Here is a 24,946-nt window from a genome sequence, read left to right as displayed (position 1 = left end):
TGACATATAAAAAAAATCTACAGAATTGATGCATACAACTTGATGAGTTGGGAAATTAAGTACCTGTGAAGTCATCACTATCATCAAAGCCCATAAACTCAAGTATTTTCCAAATGTCTCCTCCCTCCTGCTTTCTATACAAAAGCTAATAGGTTTCTTATGTAGAGAATGCTTAAATTATGATGAAAACAAGAGCATCACCAGGCTGCCATGAGAGGACAAAAGAAAACCTGCGGTGTTCAGAGAAGACTTCATTATAGCCCGGACTTGGAGACCATGGGCTCAATGTGAGAGGAAAGCTCTCGGGGCAAAAGGAACAGCATTGCACACAAAGGCTGCTCAAAGGAGGTTTGCATTTATGGAAAAATGGAAAGGAAGGTCAGTGAAGGAGGCTGGGTCTGTGACACCGGAGAGGCAAGAAGAGCTTCAAAAGCTATGGCATGAAGGTTAGCTTGACATCTAAGCCTCAAAGAAAGGCCAGATATGACGGAGTCTGGGTAATGCATCTATACTGTTTGTTCTTAAATGATCACGTGGGTAGTTAAAGGACTGGCAGTTAAAACCCAGGAGTTAGAAGGGGGAGGGGACAATGAAAATCTGGCATCTCTAAACACAGAATCAAGTTTATATCAGCACAGAAATTCATGTACTCCATCAATAACAGGAACCACAGTTTAGGAAGGATTTATCTGCCCAGTGGGGTAGACTTTCTGTAAGTCATAGGAAAGTAGGAAACACAATCAGAACTGTAAGTAACTTTAGGGTTAGTTTCAGCAAGGGTTTCTCAGAAAGGTTCTTACTCTTTCTTAATTTTGTATAATTTTATATTACTAGAAATTCTTACACTTAAAAATTAGTTATCGTCTAGGCTATGGAAATAGCTCAATTAGTAAGTGCTTACCACATAAGCACAGGGACCTGAATTCAATTCTTAGAACTTGTGTTTATTTTGTTCTTTTTTTTAAAAAAGAAAGAAAGAAAGAAAGAAAGAAAGAAAGAAAGAAAGAAAGAAGGAAGGAAGGAAGGAAAGAAGCCGGGCGGTGGTGGCGCACGCCTTTAATCCCAGCACTCGGATGGCAGAGGCAGGTGGATCTCTGTGAGTTTGAGGCCAGCCTGGTCTACAAGAGCTAGTTCCAGGACAGGAACCAAAAGCTATGGAGAAACCCTGTCTCAAAAATCAAAAAAAAAAAGAAAGAAAGAAAGAAGGAAGGAAGGAAAGAAAGAAGGAAAGAAAGAGGACATGGTGTCCACATGCTTGTAATCCCAGCACTGGGGAGTGAAAGCAAGAAGATGCCTGGAGCTCACTGACTGGCCAGCCTGCCTACTCTACAAGTTACAAGTCAATGACAGACACTGTCTCAAAAAACAAGGCATCTGGTTCCTACGGAATGACCTTGATGTTGACCTCTGACCTTCACAAGCAAGCAAGAGTACACACACAAACACACACACACACACATGTCCATTTGAGGAAGTTCATTTACTCTCCAATGCAACCCTATAGAAATCTAGACTACTACAGGAAATGATCCTGCATTTGAGATCTGATCTTTAATTTCTAGTCATCTACATACATAAAGAACTTTTATTTCCTTGCTCTGGGTATTTCTACTAAAGCCTATTCTCCTGAGGAGAAAGATCAATAACCAACGCATCAATTTCCTCACTTTAATCCATCGATTCCCTACAACGTAGTAGAAGATTTGAGTGAGGTGTTAGGTCAGCACGGTTTCCAGAGAATCTTCTAGAAGCTAAGTCAAGGCTGACGTTAACACACTCTCAGGGCTGATAAAATTACAAGTCAACTGTTTGAAGGAGGTGGGAGAAGGTGACAGTTACCTATTAAAAGCACACCAAGACTTGGCATGTGTTTCATACATCAAAAGATCATCTACATCTCATACTCTTAGCTAACCAATATTTTCTTACTAGCTACTTGATATTTTTTTACTTGATATTTTTAATCAATACCCTCTTACCTACACACTTTAGAGCCATTCCAATAGTTTATTAGTAAAAATTATATATTTTTAGATATGCTTCACTGAATTCATATATCCTCCTGCCTTTCAGCTAGACTGAAGTTGGAGTACATGTCAACACACATTTGGTCAAAGCAACCTCAGTCTAAAAGACCATCAAAGCCTATTGTTTCAACATACAATGTAGTTAAGTAGTGTCTGTGGTCTCAAAGAATCAGGTTAAAAACTATACCGTTTATACATCCTACTATAATCTTTCAAAATTAAATTTTAAATGTTATTAAGTAACTATTTTCTCTAGACTAGAAAACAAACACTTTTCATTTATTTCAATAGTGTAGCATATAATAGATGATACAAAATAGTAAAATACAAGAAAAATATGTTTGACCTTATAATGGTTTTTTCAAGGCATTTGTTTTGCTAAACTTTTTTCTGCTTATTAAATTAGTTACAGTTCCCATACACACACTAAACGACAGCAGGAAGCGTGGTCTAACAGTACAATTATAAAATGAAATGTAATAATAAAAATAGGATAAGTCCCCAGAGGACACTTAAAAAGTAACTGTAAATTATTATTCATTATAACAGAAAATGGAAAACTCTCATATTAGTGCAGTTATCAAAGGATAAATCAGGTCAAGGGAAAAACAAATTTATCTTAAAGTGCCCTGGAAACTGTGGACAGCTCAAAAGTGTTTATTCAAACAGAGACTGGGTTAGAATTAAGAGGATCAACATAATGAACCTAGTGGTTCCAAGACTCTGAATACACTCCATTTCATTGTCTTCCTGTGTGCATGCTTGAACCCACAGAGAAGTTAAACTTAAAAGCTATAAGTGAAATTCTTGGAATGAAACAAAAATGAGACGAGAATCCAGTTCCAAAAAAGAAAAAAACATTTGGCATTTTATGTAATTTTTTAAGCAAAGGAGTACTCCATTTTATCTAGCTAGCTAGCATCTATTTATCTAGCTATTTATTTTTGCAATCCTTCACATGTAGAAGTACTTTTTGTGGTCTCCATTAATTCTACTTGTCCTTCACAAATCACCACTTTACAGTTATTGCTAACATTTAGTGAGCTTTTTCTAAGAACTAGGCAGTGTCCCAGGCCCCACAAGTCATTAAATCCTCCCATGAATTTTGTAACATGAGTCTAACTATTATTTCTCTTTTGTGGGTGAGGAAGCCATGACACACAGCTCCCTTACTCTGTTCTCCCAACCACTGCCTCAAAGGAAGAGGTCCACATGGTAATCTCCAGGACTGGGAGTGCCACCTCACTTGGAGACAGGGTCTTTGTGGGTACAAGTAAGGATCTTGAGGTGAAGCTCTTATCTTAGATTGTGTGGATCCATAAATCCAAAGACAGCATCCTTATAGGACACAGAAGAGGAAGAGCTGCAGACAGTCATTGATATCATTGATGCTCTGTGATAGCAGAGGCAGAAACTGGAGAAACATGGGCCCAAGACAAAGGAACAGAAATAATAAAAAACCAGCAAAGGGAAAAGTGAATTCTCCCTAGAGTCCTGGGAACCAGACAGCCCTGCAGACTCCCAGACTTTCAGCCTTTAGAACGGTAGAAGACATTTCTGTTATTTAAGCCAGTCAGCAGGTGGCAATTTGTTAAAGCAACCCAAGAAAACCAATACAACCACCAACTATGTCGCCACAGTCTGGGAAAATAAAGCATCTCTTGGTGCTTAACTTTTTTTTTGAGTGCAGGACACAAGGCAAGCACTATGCCACCAACTCATACTGACAGCCCACACAAGCATCCTGTATTTTAATTCACAAGAAAGATCAAATCCCGCTTCTCGATCTGTGTCCCACAGAAGCAACTTCTGTGCCTGACTCCTGGGTGATTCAAGTTTCTCTGAATTCTGCACATGCTCCCAGTCCTTTATTTCTACAGGTCAGCATCCACTGCTTCTGCTCTGCCTCAGCCCGATGGCAGTGCAGCAGCTTGTGATTAAAATAGCAAGTGTTTGTCTGAAACCCATGTGCCCTGGGTTTCACACACACTTTAAGCAGTGTATACGACACTTACTGAAATGATCACTAATAACGTGATGCACCACACTTGAAAGATGACATGTGTTCTTCTATTAGTATTCTGAAAAGCTCCTAACATTTCAATTCAGAAAGTAATTGAAGTTGTATGTGAATAGGTACTTACCACATGCTTTGAAATTCTCCAAATACACATTTGGTACTTCAAATAACCATGACATTCTTGGGGTTGATGACTGTTATTAAAAATTATGTCTATCTTATTGAATAGTCTTTGTTTGTCCCTCCACATCTAGCCCTCTGCCCGAGCACTGGATCCTCATGTTGATGAGACGAACCAACCAGAATGCCATTCATAATTGATTTAAATAAGATTTGGAACTTCTTAGATAATGAATGATGTTTAAAGAGATTCTGGATCACATCCATTGCACTGGATGTCTTTGTCCCCTGCTATTGAGTAAACTCCCTGACAGAAAGGATGATTGGAGAAAGGGTTGGGGTATTTATTTCTCTCCTCTGTTGTCGCCGTGGGTCATGGCACTGGCATTCTGGAGACCCCTCGCCCTTAGCTATGAGTTTCTAATTGGACCCTTTTCTTCTCTTCAAGCCTTCGTTAGGAGAGCTACACCCTCTCATCTTGGTGCTTCTCTTCATCAACTGTTCTCTCCCCCTCCTATACCTCCATAACCAGTCTCACCAATAAACATTCAGTTACCCCTTTGGGTGCGTTTTTTCCGTTCTATCAGACCCTTATTGAAACAGCAATTGAGCATCCTCCCGAAAGCACCAACTAATCCATGGGTAATTGCTTCCAATAAAAATTCATCTGTATTTTCCAAATACTTTCATTTCAGAGACTTAGAACTAGCTATGACAGATGTGGGTCCTCTCTCCCCATAAAAGCAGAAGAAATAAAAGATAGTAACAGGACGATTTGTTCCTCTTGGACACTTGTCCCTAGAATAACTGGGCTCTTATCATTGAATGATTTGGTTCCAAAGTACCTGTCATCACCATCAATGATGCACTCAGGGAAGGCGAGGCTGCAGCCAAACAGCAGGATATGTTGATAGCAACTGAGGCGATGGAGGTACATGAAGAACTTGAGGAACTTCTCCATGTCCATAGTTTTGACAATTGGCAAGAGAGGTGCCATGGTGCTGTGGTACGGAAGAATCTGACACTGGCTGTGAGTGAGGACCATGCAGGCACCTGGGAAGTAGAGTTACATTGAGAAGTCACATAAGAAATCTGTGTTTGCAAGCTTACGCGCTGCGACCGGTTAATGAGTTCATAAAGTAGCACATATTCCATATTGCAGTACAACTATAGTAAAACTATATGCACATACTTATATGTAGGTATAACAATGAAATCAATTTAGTAATATTTATAAAGGGAGGGAGAGCCAGTGTTTCCTCAGAAAGTGAAGAAAGTTCTCTTATAGGGAGCTGCTGTAGAACACTTACCTGGGAAGAACAATATGTATCAATGTGTTTAAACATCCACAATCTTTGACACTCTAATGCCACTTCCAGGAATTTATCTTAGGGAAATAGTCATGGTTGTGAATGTAGATTTGTGTACATGGACCATACAGAGCTTACTATCTTTCAAAGACAGAAATCCAAGCATTCAACCGTGGAGATGTGTTTAAACTACATGAACAGACACTGGAACAAGTAACTCTCCATATGTAAGGTGCTTTGGAAGACTATTTAATCATATGGAATGGTGGGCATGAGCTGGTAAGCAAAAACAGCCCTTAGGAAAAATATGTCTATCTAAATACATACAATGACACAAGGACCTACAATCCAGACTCTGGCATACTTCACAATCATCTCAGAGCCTCCGACCTCATTTTCTTTCATAGTCAGTTCTGATAGGCAATGTCAGATCCATGGCCCAGCCAATTCTTCCACCCCGGAACATGTACGCTTAGTCTAATATAAGTCAAAATATTGGTATGGGTTCATGGAATGGAATCATAGGATTCTTTTATTTTACCATTTTATTCTATACTCTTATGTGGGTTTAATGACCATTTAATACTTTTAAGTTAACTTAAGATTTGTTGTTATTTATGCAAGCTACTGTTTAAAAATAAAATTCACCAGCTTCAGAAATGTAGTGAAAAAATTAACCTTCCTTCAACAGAGGAAAAGAAAGAGGAGGGAAGGACACAAATAACAATGTCTTATATCCCTAGATTGATTTTCCAAAGCACAATTAGGTCATAAAATTCAAGTCTAACACTACAGCATGAATTTTCTCTTTATGAAGGAAGGAGCTACAGCTTCCATAAAGATGTAGTTAGAGAGAAAGGTAATGGATAGACAGACAGAAATAGGCAGACAAGATAACAAAAAGAGACTTACAGAAACTTAGAAGGCCAGTAACAGGAGTGAGGCTGTTTAGGTACCCTAGCCTTTAGTACAGTTACTCATTGGCCGTACCTGTCCATAGCACAGCAAACACTGAAGGAACACGGTGAAGGAGAATGTGAACATCCATGAGGAAGAACCCATTTAGATGGTGAAAACACGTGCAAATTCAAGGTTGGCAGATGGCGCAAAGGAGGGCAGTGCTGGCCGGTACAATGACCACAGACTGCTTTATAATTGCAAGAGACATGGAAAACTGTAAAACTTAAGGTTGGGCAGAGTACTCAACAAACCTAAGAAAGAATCCACCCATGGCCAAAAAGTAGAAAAAGGAATTCTTTTCAAAGGCTACCAACTGCAACTCTTTTATATGCAGACAATTGTGTTTCTTTCTCATTATCCCTCCTGCCTCAACATGTGGGTCAAATATTATTTTTTTCCTAAAATGCTCCATTGTCTTTGAAACACGTATTGTTTGTGTGCACATTCTCACCAGCAGAAATTTATTTCCTAAGCCAGCAACGTACTGTGCACCGTGAAAAGTCGCTTCTCCGTGGGGATGAGGACCAGCCTTTTGAAAATGGGCTCATTTACAGTTTCTACTACATCAAACTTGCTTTTCATAGGGTGGAGGAAAAGCAGGGGGCATTTTTCTTTCCTGAGAACTTACGAGAGAGTCTCATGGAAATTAGAGGCCAGGATTGACGCATGAGAACACATATAAAATACAGTGGACATAATTGGCCCTAGTGTTCCTTATAGACATTATTGTTTGGTTATTATATTTCATCTTGAAGAATAGTTACTTCGGATGCAAAACTGTGGTGGAGGATGTGAAAGACAGACCCGAAGGGGGAAAACTGTTGCCTGGCCCTGGTGAACTGTTGATTCTCACTGATGCCTCAATTCAAAGCAAGTGCTTCTAGTTAGCAATGATTCGACGACAGTTGTCATAAAATTCACTGACTAATAGACAGCTTTCCTTTCAAGAGGATGCTAAGCTGTGAAAACACAGTGCACCTGACAGCTATGCTCATGATTTGAGAGTTTTGCTTTCATAACCCAACATAGTGGTCTTCTAGGTTGTATTGGGGTTGTCCTGCCGGGATCTCACTGATTCAGAGTGTAGGATTTCAATGCTACACTTAGAAACTAAGGGGGGTCTTCCTTCCACAGCAGTTTCCCTTGTGTTCATTAAAGCTCTACGTTTTATCAGGAATTACGGAGTCAGAATTCTTATGTACTTGACTAATGTAAATACAAAGAATAAATGGCTAACTTGTCTAAACTAACATAGATGATCTAAGATTCTGCGTAACTAGCCTTAAATTGATGATCATCTGGGCTGGAGAGATGGCTCAGAGCTTAAGAACATGGGCTGTTCTTCTTGAAGACTAGTACAATACCCAGTACCCAGGTGATGGCACCCAATCATCTGTAACTCCAGTCCCAGAAGATCCAACACCTCTTCTGGTCTCCAAAGACACCAAGCATATGAATAGTGTACAGGAAAGCATGCAAGCAAACACTCATACATATAAGATAAAATAAATGAACTTAAAAGAACTGATAATAATTTTTAAATGATGATATTCATGGCCTGTCCTGTCCTGGAAGGATATTGAAGTTTATGGGATGGAAGACTCTTATTTCACTCATTAGACATTTTGGCACTGTGTTTTTCTATTTTATCAATAACATTCTTTCTCATTTTTAATCACAAATTGTCTCATTTTTGATCAATACAATATAGTAATAGTATTCTTTCATTTTTGACTTGCATTTATTTCAACAGTGCTTTTTTAAAAAATATTTCTTAAGATTAAATAAAATCTGTTTTTTAAATGAAAGCAAAGTAGGAACAAAGCCACAGTAAATATGCAATGCTATCACTTGACAGGCAGGAGCTGTTCAAATTGAAAATAACGACAAATCTGCTTTCTAGAGAGTTTTGCCATCTTCAGTCTGATTGATATCCTATCAGGAAACAGATACAATCCCACATTTTAGTTAAAGGGCTGCTAGTCTAAACTTCATCACATCAGGAGAGAAGATTGTATCAGAGACTATCGGTTTGCCCTAATTTGCTCCAAATGCATTTTTAAACCATGGTTTTGCCTCGCTGTCTCCCCTGGCAATGTCCTTACACGTGTTTGCCTGTCTCCAAGGCCTGTGGCTCTGTGAGGTTAAGAGGCAAAGCTCTTTGTACACAGTCCCGCTCAGTGGTTTGGAGAGAAGGTCACGGCAGGATCGGCCTTCTTTCCAAAGTTTCCTTTAGCTCCTCTCATAAAGTCTGTCATTAATTTTGATGCTACTTCCCATGTGCCCGCAGTCCTTTGTGCGGTGACATTGCTGTGAACATTCTCGCATTCACTTCTGTCTGTGTATCTTCGTTCTCGGTATTGACTGAGCGGCCATAGCCCTCCCCGGCATTGTCCCCAGCCCATTCTCAGGCATTAGTTCATTTGCTCTGCTTACAACCCGTTATCTCAGATTCACAGCTGAGGAAACAAGGTGGGGTCGTTTCCCCGAAAGTCCACAGAGCTGGAGAATGGCAGGGTTGGACTCTAACTCGATCTGCCTGGGCCCAGGCTCAAGTCCCTTCCCATCAGCAGCTGTCTCCGAGCCCAGGCATCTTCTCACCTAATCTACACCAGTTCTGCAGAGGCCCGGGTACCATGGTTCTGACTTCCACAGAGCTCTCTCTCCTCGCATGACAAATCCCGGTTGTACTCCAGTGCCTGCCAGGCACTTCTCTCGACACAGATAAAATAATGAGAAGCAAGCAAAGTCCCTGCCTTTAAAGTTTGCAGTCTTGTGGGGGAGGAGCCTCAGAACAAATACATATAAATATCCAGTGCCTAGCTCATACAATGAGACGTATGCCCAGGAGCCTGATGCTCAGAAGGAACTAAAGAAAGGACACATCGCCCCAGGCGCCAAAACCCGCCTATTCTTACTAAGAGTGAGCTGAGGACTATTCGTAGAATCAAGTGGAGTCTCTGTATCAACCCTAACAATTAATTATGGAGTTAATTAATAGGGGATGTTTTTGCACAACGTGCTCTCACGCATTAATTTCTGGCAACAATAACCATCACAAAAGGCTGTAGGGACCACAGTCTTGTACAAGGACCACTGCAAACTTACACCAAAATACATCTCCAAGGACATCTGCCCAGCGACCATTTCCTTCATCTTGGACGGACACTATCCTTACGTAGTCACCCTTGTAGAGCTAATCCCTCTAGTCAAGGATTATTATTACAAAATATGTAATCCCTATTCCCACCAAAAAGAGATTTCCCTTGCCTCCACTTTGAATGCCCATAGTGCACTATGTCAGGCATATTTCCATAGCAGGGCTCTGCTATTCACAAATAAACCTAATTAGTATTTAGAGAAACTCTGATTATTATTTGAACTGATGGCTTTAAATGTAAAATTCCTCCTTTGAGAAATATACCAGAACTAAATATTCAAGCAGCAAAAATGTAAGATTCAAATGCCAAAAGGAGCAACTTGACCCAGCTCTTTGTTTTTCTCAGAAGTTATATTCATATTCAAACATTTTGCTTTCTGTACCCTGTCTTCATTGTTCCTATTATGATACTTATGTTGTCATCTTCTGACATTTATTGAGGCTGTGTAGTCGTCACATGAGATCATCAAAAGGGAGCAATTCCCTCCTTGTCACTGGTTTAATCATCGCAGTTAAGCCGCCCTTGAGGGGAATGGAGCCATAGTACAGGCCTGACTCAGAAATCTAAGCTTTCAGTCAACAAGCATATCCCAAGAGCATCTCATTTCAAGTGCTCCTGCATCTTTTCACAATATATCAAATATTATCTTCATTATAGCACCAACGAATACAGGTATACCTCAACTTGATGGAGTTAGGTTCTGATAAATCCATTGAAAATTGCAAATATCAGCCAGGTCTCCCTGCACAGGTTGTTACCCTAACTACCCAGGAGACCAAAATAAGAGGAGCACAAGTTCAAGGCCCACCTGAACTACAGAATGAGCTCAAGGCAAGCCTATATAACGGAATGAGATCCTGTCTCAAAGGAACAAGTAAAAAATCTTAAAGAGGGCTGGGGAGCTGCTCAGTAGTAGAGCATTTGCCCAGCATGCGTGGGGCCCTAGGAATCCCCGGCAGTACAAACACTAAGGTAGAATAAGTCAAATGTATTCACTGTGTATAACGTAGTCGTGTGGAGCTGGCGCCCGTTGCTTGCCTGTGAGATCAGGTAGCCAACTGGAAGTTGGCGTTTTGCAACTGCCAAGAATCTCAGGAGAACACAGCATCACGCTCTGCCAGACAGGGAGAAGACCAAAGTTCCAAACTCAAAGCAGAGCTTCCGCTGTCGACATGCCAAAGAAATGGAAGTCAACCAACTATAAACTGGTTAGTAATTTATTCCCATTACCCTCCCACTTGAGAAAAATATATTTTCCCTGGAATGTCATGGGGGTACACCCAATAGTTATTCCATGAATGTAAGATGAGACTAAATTAGACAAACTATTAGCTTTAAAAGACTTTTTATGGAATGGTAGGGAGGTAGCTGGAGAAAGCCATTATATCTGAGACTCCATGGCCTCAATGATGCTGCTGACTAACATGGCTGCTATTGCTTTGAATAGCCCTAGAAGTCTTGATGGTGTATGAGGTGCCCCCATGCTGTTCCCTCCATAAGCTCTATTTCTGTCTTCAGCCATCCTTTGGACAGTAAGTAGCTCTCTAGTTTAAAGGGGAGCCTCACATCTTTGCCCCTAAAGAGCTGCACTGTGATCCTTTTACATTCTCATTGGCTTTAGCAGGAGACCCCCCTGCAGTAGAGGGAAGAAGGAGGCTATTCTAACCAGCATAGGTGAAATATGGTGGATGAAATATGAAGAGATAAACAGTATATATATATATATATACTATAATGCTTCAGAGTCCCCTGAGGATGATGGGGGTGCAAAGGATAGATCTAAGGAATAACAGTAGTAGACTCTAAACTCTTGGTCTTGGGTGAACACTTGCTGCTCTGGGTTTAAGAAAGCGACCCCTTACAATGCTGGGAGACATCAGTATTAGTTACTTTTCTCTTTTCTGTGGCAAAATGCCTGGTAAGAAGCAACTTGAGGGAAGAGGGGAGTGCCTGTCTAACAAATTTGAAGCTCTGGGCTCAAACTCGAAGAAGAAACTCTGTTACCTGCAGGAATGTGAGTGAACCAGGAGAACACTGTGCTAAGCAAAACAAGCCAGGCACAAAAAAAAAAACCAACCACGTAGTGATTTTTCATATACATGGAACCTGAAATTGTTAAACTACCCCAAAAACTCCACCAAAGAACTCCTAAAGCTGGTAAACAGCTTTAGTAATGTGGCAGGATACAAGATCAACTCCAAAAAATCAGTCGCCCTCCTATACACAAAGGATATGGAAGCAGAGAGGGAAATCAGAGAAGCATCACCTTTCACGATAGCCACAAATAGCATAAAATATCTTGGGGTAACTCTAACCAAGGAAGTGAAAGATCTATTTGACAAGAACTTTAAGGAATTGAAGAGGATACCAGAAAGTGGAAAGATCTCCCTTGCTCTTGGATTGGGAGGATCAACATAGTAAAAATGGCAATTCTACCAAAGGCAATTTATAGATTCAATGCAATCCCCATCAAGGTCCCATCAAAATTCTTCTCAGATCTTGAGAGGACAATAATCAAATTTATATGGAAAAACAAAAAACCCAGGATAGCCAAAACAGTCTTATATAATAAAGGAACTTCTGGAGGCATTACCATCCCTGACTTCAAACTTTACTACAGAGCTACAGTATTGAAAACAGCTTGGTATTGGTATAAAAACAGAGAAGAACAGATTCATATTAGGGCTAGAAAAGAAAAGATGGTTCAGAGGCTAAGAGCGCGGTCTCCTCTTCCAGAGGACCAGTTTTGATCCCTAGCACCCACATGGTGGCTAACACTTACATGTCGTTCTTCTTCCGGAGTATCTTTCTGGCCTCCTGGGCAGTAAGCACACACATGGTACACAGACATACATGCAAGCAAAACATACATACACATCACATAAAACAAAAAGGTTTTTTTCAATATTTTAAAAAAGCCAAAGTAATATTGCAGTCACCAGGGGCTGAAGTGAGAGGAGGCAATTACTAGGAGATGCTGGGCTGTTTGTTTGTTTATTTTTCTGTTTTTGAGATGATGGTTTTAAAGGGCACAAAATTTCAGTTAGATGGGAAGAAAGATTGTGAATGGCCTACTGTATAACACTGAGAACAGTGTTTTACACTTTGAAAATTGTTAAAAGATGCCTTGTACATGTTCTCCTAAAACTTAAACATTACATGTCAAAAAGAGACCCAGATAATTAACAACAGCTTCTCCTTATACTTCATATGAAAGCAGCAGGACTTTGCATTGAGGGGGAAATGGGTTGCAAGACCTCGCCTATGGGCCAATTAGACAGCAGAGCTTGCAGTATATTTCTGGCTGTATAGCAAAGTCAACCCAGGTCAGAAATAGACCAGCTGAATAGAATGATGAATGCCATCCTCGATAACTTACACAAAAGCGAACATTCTGTCAGAGTCATTTCTCAAACCAGCCAATTTGAGAGAATTTTGTGTCCTCACAAAATTAACAAGAGAGATGATGTCTCAGTTCTGAACATCTCTGCCCCGGTGTAAGGGCACCCACATTTGTAAAAGAAATATTACTAAAGCTTAAATCACACATAGAGTCACACACAATAATAGCGGGAGACTTTAACACCCCACTCTCACCAATGGACAGGTCATCCAGACAGAAACTAAACTGAAATGATGAACTAACTATTATGACGGAAATGGATCTAACAGATATCTTCAGAACATTCCACCCAAACACAAAAGAATATACCTTCTCAGCACCACATGGAACTTCTCCAAAGCTGACCATATACTCAGCCACAGAGCAAGACTTAACAAGAACAAAAAAGTTGAAATAATCCCCTGTATTTTATCAGACCACCATGGATTGAGGTTGAATTTCAACCACAACAGAAACAACAGAAAGCCTACAAATTCATGGAAACTGAACAACTCTCTGCTAGTTTACCAATGGGTCAAGGGAAAAATAAAGAAAAAAGTTGAAGACTTCCTGGGAATTTAATGGCAATGAATGTACAAGATACCCAAACTTCTGGGACACAATGAAAGCAGTTCTAAGAGGAGAGTTCATAGCACTAAGTGGTCACATAAAGAATTCAGAGAAATCTCACACTAGCAATAGCACACCTGAAAGCTCTAGAACAAAAAGAAGCAGACACTCCTGAGGGGAGGAGAAGGCATAAAATAAACTGAGGACTTAAATCAATAAAACAGAAACAAAGAGAACGATACAAAGACTCAATGAAACAAAGAACTGGTTCTTTGAGAAAATCAACAAAATAGATAAACCTTTATCCAAACTAACTAAATACAGAGAGATAATATCCAAATCAACAAAATCTGGAGAACATAACAACAGATTTCAAGGAAATCCAGAGAATCGTTAAGTCATACTTCGAAAACCTGTACACCGCAAATTGGGACATCTAAAAGAAATGGACAAATTTCTTGATAAATAACAGTTACTAAAGTTAAATCAAGATCAGATAAATAATTTAATAGACTGATAACCCCTAAGGAAATAAAAGCAGTCATTAAAAGTCTCCCAACCAACAAAAGTCCAGTGCCAGATGGTTTTAATGCAGAATTCTACTAGACTTTCAAAGAAGAAATATTACCAATATTCTTCAAAGCGTTCCACAAAATAGAAACAAAAGGAACATTGCCAAATTCTTTCTGTGAGGTCACAGTCACCCTAACACCCAAACCACACAAAGACTTAACAAAGAAATAGAATTAAGGCCAGTTTCACTCATGTCAATAAATACTGACAAACTGAATCCAAGGACAAAACAGAAATATCATCCATCATGACCCAATGAGGCTTCATCCCAGAGATACAGTGATGGCTCAACATATGAAAATCTATCAATGTAATCCATCATATAAACAAAATGAAAGCAAAAAAAACACATAATCATCTCATTAGATACTGGAAAAGTACTGCAGGAAGTCTTACAGCCAGTGGTTACCCGCCCACTGGGGCGTGGCCTCTTGTACAATATAAGCCGATGTAGAGCATGTGTCTGCTCTCTTTCTGGTTGCTGGATTCGATTTCTGTTCTTCATTCAAGCAGAGGATTCTGATTTGTGAGTTTACCCCTAAATAAATAACCATATATTTCTCAATTCTGAGCTAGTATGGGATTTCTTTTAAGCGTCCTTCCACAGTTCAACATATGAAAATCTATCAATGTAATCCACCATATAAACAAAATAAAAGCAAAAAAAAAAAAACATGATCATCTCATTAGATACTAGAAAAGCCTTTGACAAAATCTAACACCCCTTCATAATAAAGGTCTTGAAGAGATCAGGTATACAAGGAACATACTTAAGCATAATAAAAGCAATATACAGCAAGTCAATTGCCAGCATCAAATTAAATGGAGGAAACCTCAAAGCAATTCTACTAAAATAAGGAACAAGACAAGACTGTCCACTCGATACTTCAATATAGTACTTGAAATTCTAGGTAGAGCAATAAAACAACTAAAAAAAAAGAAGGGGATACAAAGTTTCATTATTTGTAGATCATAGTATACATAAGCAACTCCAAAAACTCTACCAGGGTACTCCAATAGCTAATAAACACTTTCAGTCAAGTGACTGGGTACAAGATTAACTCAAAAAAAAAAAACTCAGTAGCCTTCCTATATATAAATGATAAATTATCTGAGAAAGAAATCAGAGAATCAACACCCTTTACAATAGCCTCAAATAATATAAAATATATTTGTGCAACTCTAACCAAGCAAGTGAAAGACCTGTATGGCAAAAACTTCAAGTCTTTAAAGAAAGAAATTAAAGAAGATATCAGAAGATGGAAAGATCTCCCATGCTCATGGATTGGTAAGATTAACGTAGTAAAAATGGCCATCTTAGCAAAAGCAGTCTACAGACTCAATGAAATCCCCATTAAAATCCCAACAAAATTCTTTATAGACCTTGAAAGAACAATACTCAACTTCTTTTTCACAGAAACCTTCCTACATAATTTATTCAAAAACTTTCAGTAATACCAATTATAAAATAACCTAACAGCTGTGGTCTAACAGCCATTAGCTTATCAAACATCAGTGTTCTCCTGATAAAGAATAACGTGGAGGACATGCTCCAGAGCAAATGGACAAACTCTAACAAAAGCAAACCAAGCTGTCTGAGTATCTATGGAGTTTCTCATGGGTATGAACTTTTAAAGTTTATTTGGCAGCTACTCTAGGAAAAGACATGGGCACCAATAGTTTTGGCCAACAGTTTTGTAACAGTGGCTAGCAGTAGGCCATGTATAAAGTGCTCCAATAGAAAACTATTCATTACAGAAACGCTCCCAGAGACCCCACAATAAACACAAGCACAGACAAGTACATGATGTAAAAGAATATAAGTTGATGTAATAAAATAGGATAAACTTTTAAATGAAAACATATTTTTATAATTGTAATTAAAACTTAATCTTGAGGAAATGAGATGTTCGCTATAGCATTAAAATTGCATAAGAAAGCAATACTATTTTTAGTGAATTAAAAGAGATCACATTTTTTTCCTTCTTTGGACCTCTGTATAATTTTTCATTTTCTCCCTCAAATTATAAGTAATGCCTTCAGGTCTCAAGGAAATGTCCAGCCACAGTTTGGATGGATGGGATTTCTATCATACTTAACTTTAAGGTCCACGGAGACAACCCAGAGCTAGGGCCCAACAAATAAGTACAGATAAATAAACGCTTCACAGAATGTTAAGCCAAACGCTCTGGAATTGAACCATCCCATAAAACTTGTAAGTGGACCCAGGCACCAGCAGACCTGACGATAAGCAAAGTGTCGTAAGTGGAGTCGACTCAAACACCACAGGCAAACATTAGGTGAGTGACTCAGAGTAGAGGGAGAAAGGAATAGTACGTGCTAACACGAAAGCACAAGAATGGTTTGCATCATACAGGGACAGATAGGAGGCTTTGGGTTGGAAAATTCATCACCATACTCATTTCAACGCCAACTATGCGGAAAGGCTTATTCTCCAAAGATACAAATAACAGCCAACGGATTCTCACTGATGAGCCTTTCCACTCTCAATACAAAATTGTACAAAGCTCCAATCCCTGAGACAGTCAAGTGAATGATTCAGGCATATATATCCATTTTCTTTGAGAACTGCATAATAAAGCGGACTACAAAATTTGGGTTGAATTTGCACTGTTAGCTGAGCCTTTGGTTTCTGCAGGATCACTTCCTGCCTCGAGTTTGGCCAGGACTGTTTTTGCGCTGCTGACATCAATGCACTACTGTGCGTGTTTTTCCCTCTAGTTAGATCAAGGATGTTGGGCTGTTCCTCCTAAAGAGGAAGTGATAATGGATCTGGAGAGGAAAGGTTTGAGCCACAAACCTCTCCAGCATGGCTAATCTGACTCAATCTGCTGTGGGAACATCACCTTTAGGGGTACATGTTACATGGGGGATGTATCAGGGTTTGCTTAGGACAAAGGGTTGGAGGACAACTCCAGAAATAACAATACTAACAATCATAGAATGATGCGGACCCTGTTCCCTTACCTCTTCCAGAGCCCCAGTTCTGCACATTAGATTAATTTTGCTGTCTCCCGGGGAAACCTAATACAATGCAGGGAAAACAACTAGAGATGGGGTAAGGAGGAAGGAGAGTGAAGAAGCATATCCTTCTCCCCCAATGGCTGTCCAGGTCTTCACCAGAAACCTGAGCACTCAACAGCCAGCATGCAACAATTCACTTGTTCATACTTAGATACTTATATTAGTCATGGCTAAATCTCCTAACTGTGCTTTTAGCCTGGGTAATTTGATTTACTAAATAGAAGAGGGCCAACAGCTGGGCATGCCCACTTAGGTGCAACACTGGTCCCCAGTGGAACACACGGGCAGATGTGCATGCGTCATGACACTATCAACTTCACGAGTGACCCTAAGACCTAAAGAAACAGAAGAGCCTGCTAAGCACCAGCAAACTGTCTTCCTCTGTCTCAAGCCACCTTCATCAGAATGCAGACCTTAGCAGTGTAACGAAGGATTCGGTCTGTCTACACACCGTATGAGAGCAAAGTAGCATCTCTGTCCCACAATCTCTGACTAAAATGTGTGGTAATTAAATTACCAACATGGGCGACAAATAGAGAAAAAAAAATACACAGATCACAGATGTTAACAGATCAACACAGGGAGATGCTGCAGACATCAGAAACTACTTATGTTCATCCCTGTTAGAAAACATGACTTCTGACCAGATGCTAGACCTCACTATCTAATACATTAATACATGAGCAGACATTTGACTATTTAATGGATTTTTTACATTTATAACACTTTAGTGACTGTTTTTTAATATAATTCTCATTATTTTAACTCTATGTAATTTACTTTAGGACCAAAATAATATTCTGGAAAGGCATTTGCGTTCACCAGATTGTCAAAAGAGTCCCGGGCATAAAAAAGTTAAGAAAGAAAATATTATGGGAACATATATAATTAGGTATAAACCCATGGATTTTGTAAAGAAACTATAAACAAAATCAATAAAATTTAAATTAGTTAATAATTAATTAATATGTTCATTGCTATGCTAAAACAAGCTAAGTACCAAGTTGGTACTGCTGTAATGTAAGTTACATATTCAGGAAGCTTCTACCATGCAGATCCTGGCTAAGTGACTGTGTCCATTTTTCTCTCTTCAAGCTACTACAAAGGCACTCTAGTCTTCAATAGAGAAGAAATCAATGTGCTTCATTCCTGTCTTATAACTATTGAATGATTAGGTAGTATAGCTAAGCAGTGATGTAATTATGCATAAGAAACACAGATAAGCACCCAAACTCCACAGTGGTAACTGTTTTAAGTTACTTTGCCAAGTTATCTAAGAGAGTCTTAAATCATGATATAACCCTTAAGGGAAAACATATAATTAAGAAAATTTTACATACAATTCTTAGATCATTCAAATATACTCCATCCCCGGGTCCAAGAAATAGTCAAGAAAATGACCAAGAGCAAGATGATGAGGATGAGGAAGATGATGATGTTGAGGGTGATGACGGCTGGAGGTTTCAATACCTGCTCTTCTTAGTGGATGAAACAAGTAGGCCGTGAACAGCTAGGGAACTAGAGAAATAGCACATTTCCACTCCCCTTATAACGCCAGCAAAACTGGAGACACGTGTGCATACCACAACTAATTCCAGCAGGATAATTCACTAAAAACATGGGAACAACTCAGGTGCCCCTCAGTGGAAGGACAGACAGATATAAATACGACAGAGCCATTTGATGGCTATGCCTTAGCCCTTGGAAGAGGATGACAGCATCATACCTGATACGGACACACTCTAAAAGCATACTAGAAGAAGCCTGTGTGTTCTGATACCTTCCACATAGGCCCAACTTTTTAACATCGAGACACCACCTTGTCCTGTACAAAGCTCACACTGAGAACCACACAACTGAGTTACTAAAACCATTTCATGAAATGCTAAATCAGCTTTGATTTTGAGGGCACATTTGTGGCTGTCTTTGGCCAGATACAGGTCATGGGCCTCAGGCTAGACACACCTGCAAGTGTCAAAATGAACAAACCCTTATTGACATAATTAGAATAGTTTAGGCTAGGGATTGCACATAAAGGGAACATGGAGCGATAGGTACGGTATACAGCATATTTGCTGCCAAAAAAAGTAAGATTAGGTTGTAGTGATAATTGTACAACTTTATAAATTTTATAAATTCATTAAAAACCGCTGAATTGTACACATTGAAAGGTGGGCTTAATATGTTGACGACGCCTGAGGAACAGTTACTTTATTAATTTGTTCTTGGACAACTCGGTCTCTGCACAGAACGCGTTCTTCTGGCCACAGACATCCCCCCTCCCTCTCGTACACATCTGCAGAGAATGCGTCCTGGCCACAGACATCCCCCCTCCCTCTCGTACACATCTGCAGAGAATGCGTCCTGGCCACAGACATCCCTCCTCCCTCTCGTACACATCTGCAGAGAACGCATCCTGGCCACAGACATCCCTCCTCCCTCTCGTACACATCTGCACAGAACGCATCCTGGCCACAGACATTCCTCCTCCCCTCGTACACATCTGCACAGAACGCGTCCTGGCCACAGACATCCCCCCTCCCTCTGTACACATCTGCAGAGAACGCGTCCTGGCCACAGACATCCCCCCTCCCTCTCGTACACATCTGCACAGAACGCATCCTGGCCACAGACATCCCCCCTCCCTCTCACACACATCTTGCACTGCACTGTTCCCCACACACAAGTCCCCATGCCTCTTTGATGTTCTTTTCTTTTAGTTTTGTTTTGTAAAAGCCTCTATTTTTAAGAAGTGAATGAGGGAGGAGAGAGACAGGGAGGGGAGCAGAGAAAACTGTAGATCTCAATAAAAATCAATTTTTAAAAAGGGGGAAAAAGTGAATGAACGAAAAGGAAGACATTTATCTGCAGCAGAACATCTAGAGGCTAGCTCCAGAGATCTGCGAAGAGAACAGAACAGTTTGAGTTCTCAGGACATCGATCTGCCTTCTAACACTTGACCAGAGCACACAGGTGACTTTAGCGCAAACCACGCCATGTGTGATCCCAGACTTCTTGTTAGCCAGTTTTCCCTTTGCTTCAACATGTGTTTAAATACTTATAATACATACAAAGAGAAAACATTATAAATTGAAACCCAGATAGAGCAAGCAGCCTAGAAAAATCTCTTGCTGAAATACAGCATTAAAGTTTATGGTGGGTCACTTCCTTCTCTATATTGCCCTTGGAGTTTGCAGAGTGGTAAGGAAACCCCAGAAGTACAGCCTGTCACATCAAGCCACCTCGCACACAGAAAGGCTGGGGAGCCACAGAGTGAAGCACAGTTACGCAGTATATTCTAATCACAGCCTGGAACTACAGGACATGGGGGTGCCCCAGGAGGAAGTATCTTGGATCATGACTATTTCCAACTACATTTTGACAAGAGTTGGCAAAGGAATTCAGGTAGAATGTCTGGTTATGGTATTTTGGTACCAAAGTTCGCTTAAATATCTTTTACATATGCCAGAAATTTTAAAAACTCTTAATAAAACAGGGAAGGGAAAATACAAAATAAAGTTTTCCTGCAAGGTGTTACTATAAAAAGAAGACACTAGATGATACTTTAAAGTTGGTTGAACAACATGAAACAGCAGGAGTGTGACCAGATGCCACTAAAGAATGTGACAAAATCGTATGTTAGCACTTCTCACTGAATTCACTTCACCTCTTCATTCAAGTGATCACTTTTATATCAGAATACCTTGTCTATCCATCAAAAAAAAAAGGACAAATAGCCAAACATAGGTGACTCTATTCTCCCAAGGCCTGAGATGTGTGCAGTAATCCAGCAAGCACCGTAAGGGAAACAATAAACTTCTACCAGGAACCATCGGAGAGCACTGACCCAGGAGTCCTGAGATCTGAGATCCAGCTTCTCAGTCACTTGTCACCAAGCAAATGATACTGGGCCTGTCAGTTTGATCTTACGCCTCAAAAACTGAAGTGTGCGCTTACCCATCCCAGGAATCGTGTCAGTCCCTTATGGGTCTCACATCTAGATACTCCTTGAAAACCATCAAACCCTCTGTAAGCTCAGGCTGGCACTTTGGAGTGGCCAATGGCTCCAGTTAATGTGGGCAGTGTATCTGAAAGTTCTCTGGTCAGCTGCATGCAGTCACACCCAGGAACAACACAGAGGGGCAACCTGTGAAAGGCTGTGATGTCTCTTCATGTAATCATTTCAATCTCACCTGGATTTCATCTATATGTCAAAATAAGTTCCAGTCCAGCCAGAGGAAGAGGATAAAGACCAAGTCAGAGTTCTATCAAAACTCCAAACTGAACGGCGGACACCCTGTACTTTTTTTTTGCTCTGTCTTGTTTGTTTTGTCCTGTTTTATTCTCCAGGGTATGTGCTTGTCAAACTTATTTGAATCTTAATGAATGACAGGACGTTCAAACTACCAACAATTCCACTTAGAGGAACAGAAGAATAGCGGCTATAATTGCGGCCACATTAACCGGGTTGTCTTTATGTAAACGACTTCTTCAAGTCTGGTGGAAAACACTGTCCTTGAGAGTAATGAAGTGCTTGAGCAAAATATGAAACCTCAAAATTAAACTCCTGAGGAAAATAATTTCAACGTGGCATAATTCTGCTTTGCAGTCTTGCTGTCAGGTCATAAGCAAGCCTGCATCTGGATCGCTGATGAACACTGAGTCTAAGAGATGTCTGGTACCAGTGGGGACACTTTGAAACGGTGAAACCTAAGCAGTCTGTCTTTTTTGAAGTTGGAGGAACAAAACAATTCTGCTTTTTCTCAAGCGCTGGCAAATCCACACCTTGATAGCTAAGAGGCAGTTTAAGCTTTCCCTTCCTAGTTCAGAATGAAAATAAACACTCTGGCCCAGACTAGGATGTGATTTCCCCTGGTGGGTGTCCTGATGGGAGAGAAAACAATGTGTTCATGAATGGATGAGCTTTATATAATTCCTGATGGCATCACCTTGCTGTAGGGAATTAAAAGACTAAGAGGCAGAACAACTTCAGAGAAGGACTTCATACTTTTTTTTGTATGTTTGAGAATGCCTTTGTACACAAACCCATCCCAGCAGGTCTTCTGAAAGTGGAGTTAACTCTCCTGAGGGTCCTGGGGCTGTCTAGGGACTCAGTCACATTCCAGAGGATGTCTCCATAGTCTGTCTTTTCTCTCTGGCCCAGCTCTTTTTCTGGAAAAACTAACAACCTCCTCCTTTGAAGTTCACCCGACAGGAACGCAGTACTTGCCATTTTCCTAAGGTGTGATTGCTTTCCGTCTCCAAGATGTCAAGTCACTGTCCCCGCGAATAAAAGGAGGCAAGGGACAAAGAACACAGGCGCACCTCCAAAGCAAACAGGGTTTTAGTCATGCTACCCTCTTCCTGAAGGGATGGGCAGTCCCTTCAGCGAGGTCTTGAGAACACATACGTGACCTCACTTACTATCTTAATAACTTCTAAGTAGGTACTTTAGCACAAGGCTCATCATGTTGCAAGCAGCTCCCACAAAGTTCAGAAATGCTGGCTCATTGCTGTCGCCCACCGCATCTCAGTCTTGCCGGCAGAGCAGCTGGCACTCCTGACTAAAAGGACGGGCACCTGTCTAGGTTTTCTGAGTGAATGGCTGTCATCATATGACCTGTGAGTGTGACTTCAGAGCATGAGTCGTCACGGAAACCAAGGCATTCATGTTCAGCAACTTCAGACTTACTTGCATTCCTGTGACTCTGGTCCCCAGAGTGAGGGGGAACTCTAGGCGTCCAGGCTGGAGAGAATTGGCTGGGGGGTGTAGCAGGTGCCCCTGCACTCTTGTTATATACTGTAGTTACCAAGAAAACATCAGGCACTTGAACTTCATCATCAGTGACGACAAGTTCACTTGCATTTGATTTAAAATAAACTTTTTTTAATGTTCCTGAAAGACAAAATATATATACATACATATTTCAAATATTTTTCAAAGTGTTTATTCTAAAAAAAAATAAAAAGTAAACATCAAGAAAATGTTAGTGTTATTTGCCCATCTTCCATCTATCCAAGCAAACACAAAAGGCAAGGTAACAACCACTTGACCAGCCATCTTCATAGGCACAGTGCGAGTGAGTATTTATTCCCTCGTGGATCAGACAGTGTTCAAGAAAACTGTTGCTTTCTCCAGAACTTCAAATGCACTGCTGTGTCTGGAGCACAAAGACTATGGGGCAATTCTATGCCGGCTGAGACTCACCAGGAATAAAATATCATGGGTCCAATATTGTTCTTTTCCCACTGTCTCAGCTTCTCCATGTCACATATCAGTGCATGGCCCTGAACCCAGGGCACACACTCCACATGGCTCTTTACTGTACGAGTCACCCCAAAACAGTGAAACCCGCTTGCTTCCAGCCTTAAATTTCCTCAGGATTTAGTTATATTTGGGGATAAATGAAAATAACCAGACTTGTTCACCACAAAATATAATAGAAATCAAAAAACAAATAAACTCCAATTATAGCACAAAATAAATGGAGAAAGTAAATTACTTTCATCTTTAATCAAAACAAAATAAATATATCAAATATGAGTCAATAAACTCGAAAGATTATCAATAATTTCCTTGTTTGATTTTAGGCAGAACTTTTAAGACCTTGAAAGAGATCACGTGTGTTTAATTTAATCAAAATAGATAGTAGACTCTGCTTTGTGAGCTCAGCAATGTAACCACCCCAACAGTGAAAGCAAAGGAGTGTGATATTGGCCCCTCCTTAGAAACGCCCAAGAGAGAATCTTTTTTTTTCTGTCAAAATATTTTTATTTGTTTTATACACTTTTCTTCTTATTTTTTTGTATAATATATTTATTTATTTATTTATTTATTTATTTATTTATTTATTTATTTATTAAGGATTTCTGCCTCCTCCCCGCAACCGCTTCCCATTTCCCTCCCCCTCCCCCGATCAAGTCCCCCTCCCTCATCTGCTCGAAGAGCAATCAGGGTTCCCTGACCTGTGGGAAGCCCAAGGACTGCCCACCTCTATCAAGGTCTCGTAAGGTGAGCATCCAAACTGCCTAGGCTCCCACAAAGCCAGTACATGCAGTAGGATCAAAAAACCCACTGCGATTGTTCTTGAGATCTCAGTATTCCTCATTGTCCGCTATGTTCAGCTAGTCCGGGTTTATCCCCTGCTTTTTCAGACCTAGGCCAGCTGGCCTTGGTGAGAATCTTTTTCTAAAAAGCATTTACAGTGAATGATCTAATTGGATCTCACTTTTCTAAATATTCCCATGGACCATTAAACACAAAGGAAATACAAATACAATGTTTACTATTGGTCTGTGGGGGGAGAAAAGCTCCTCTGCATGAGGAAAACATTAACTCCAAATCAAAAAGCCAAGCAGCTGCCTCTGGCTAACAGGTCAACAGCGTCATCTGCCAAAGGAGTCTAAATTAGACGCTGGACACAAAAGCGAGCCTCGTGATGCAGGTAACACACTCTTCAGCCGTGAGTGGCTCTGAGGAAATGCCAGGCGCAGATGGAGAAGCAAGGCACCCACCCGCTCCACTGTTTCCAGCTTCCGGACACCGCAGAATCTATCACCAGTCACAGATTATGAGCATGTAAGCGTCATTATCACATAGGATGTATTGCAAACACTCAGTAACCTTCCATTTGACTCTGTGAATATGACCTGTTAATTATCTGAGTTATTGACTCTTTTAATTTCACATATGTTGTTAATACTTACAATTTCACTTCCTTGCTTATTGCTGCGTAGATATTTTTAGATAACATATTTCTGCTAGTGTGGATGTATTA

General features: G+C 40.2%; 1 protein-coding gene across 2 annotated transcripts in view; it reads right to left on the bottom strand.

The window, feature by feature from the left end:
* Nucleotides 1-24,946, bottom strand: part of Corin (corin, serine peptidase) — a 187,364-nt gene that overhangs the window by 125,587 nt on the left and 36,831 nt on the right. For both annotated transcript variants that reach the window (XM_075943133.1, XM_075943132.1), the window contains exons 3-4: nt 22,861-23,064; nt 5,013-5,220 (exon numbers count right to left, since the gene is read on the bottom strand). In XM_075943133.1, the coding sequence (XP_075799248.1) occupies nt 5,013-5,220; nt 22,861-23,064 (412 nt within the window). The remainder of the gene's footprint in view (nt 1-5,012; nt 5,221-22,860; nt 23,065-24,946) is intronic.

Source organism: Microtus pennsylvanicus, chromosome 12 (assembly GCF_037038515.1).
Source record: "Microtus pennsylvanicus isolate mMicPen1 chromosome 12, mMicPen1.hap1, whole genome shotgun sequence".
Lineage (NCBI taxonomy): Eukaryota > Metazoa > Chordata > Mammalia > Rodentia > Cricetidae > Microtus > Microtus pennsylvanicus.
Note: the sequence above shows the minus strand (reverse complement) of the source record. Positions and strands in the feature narration are given on the sequence as shown.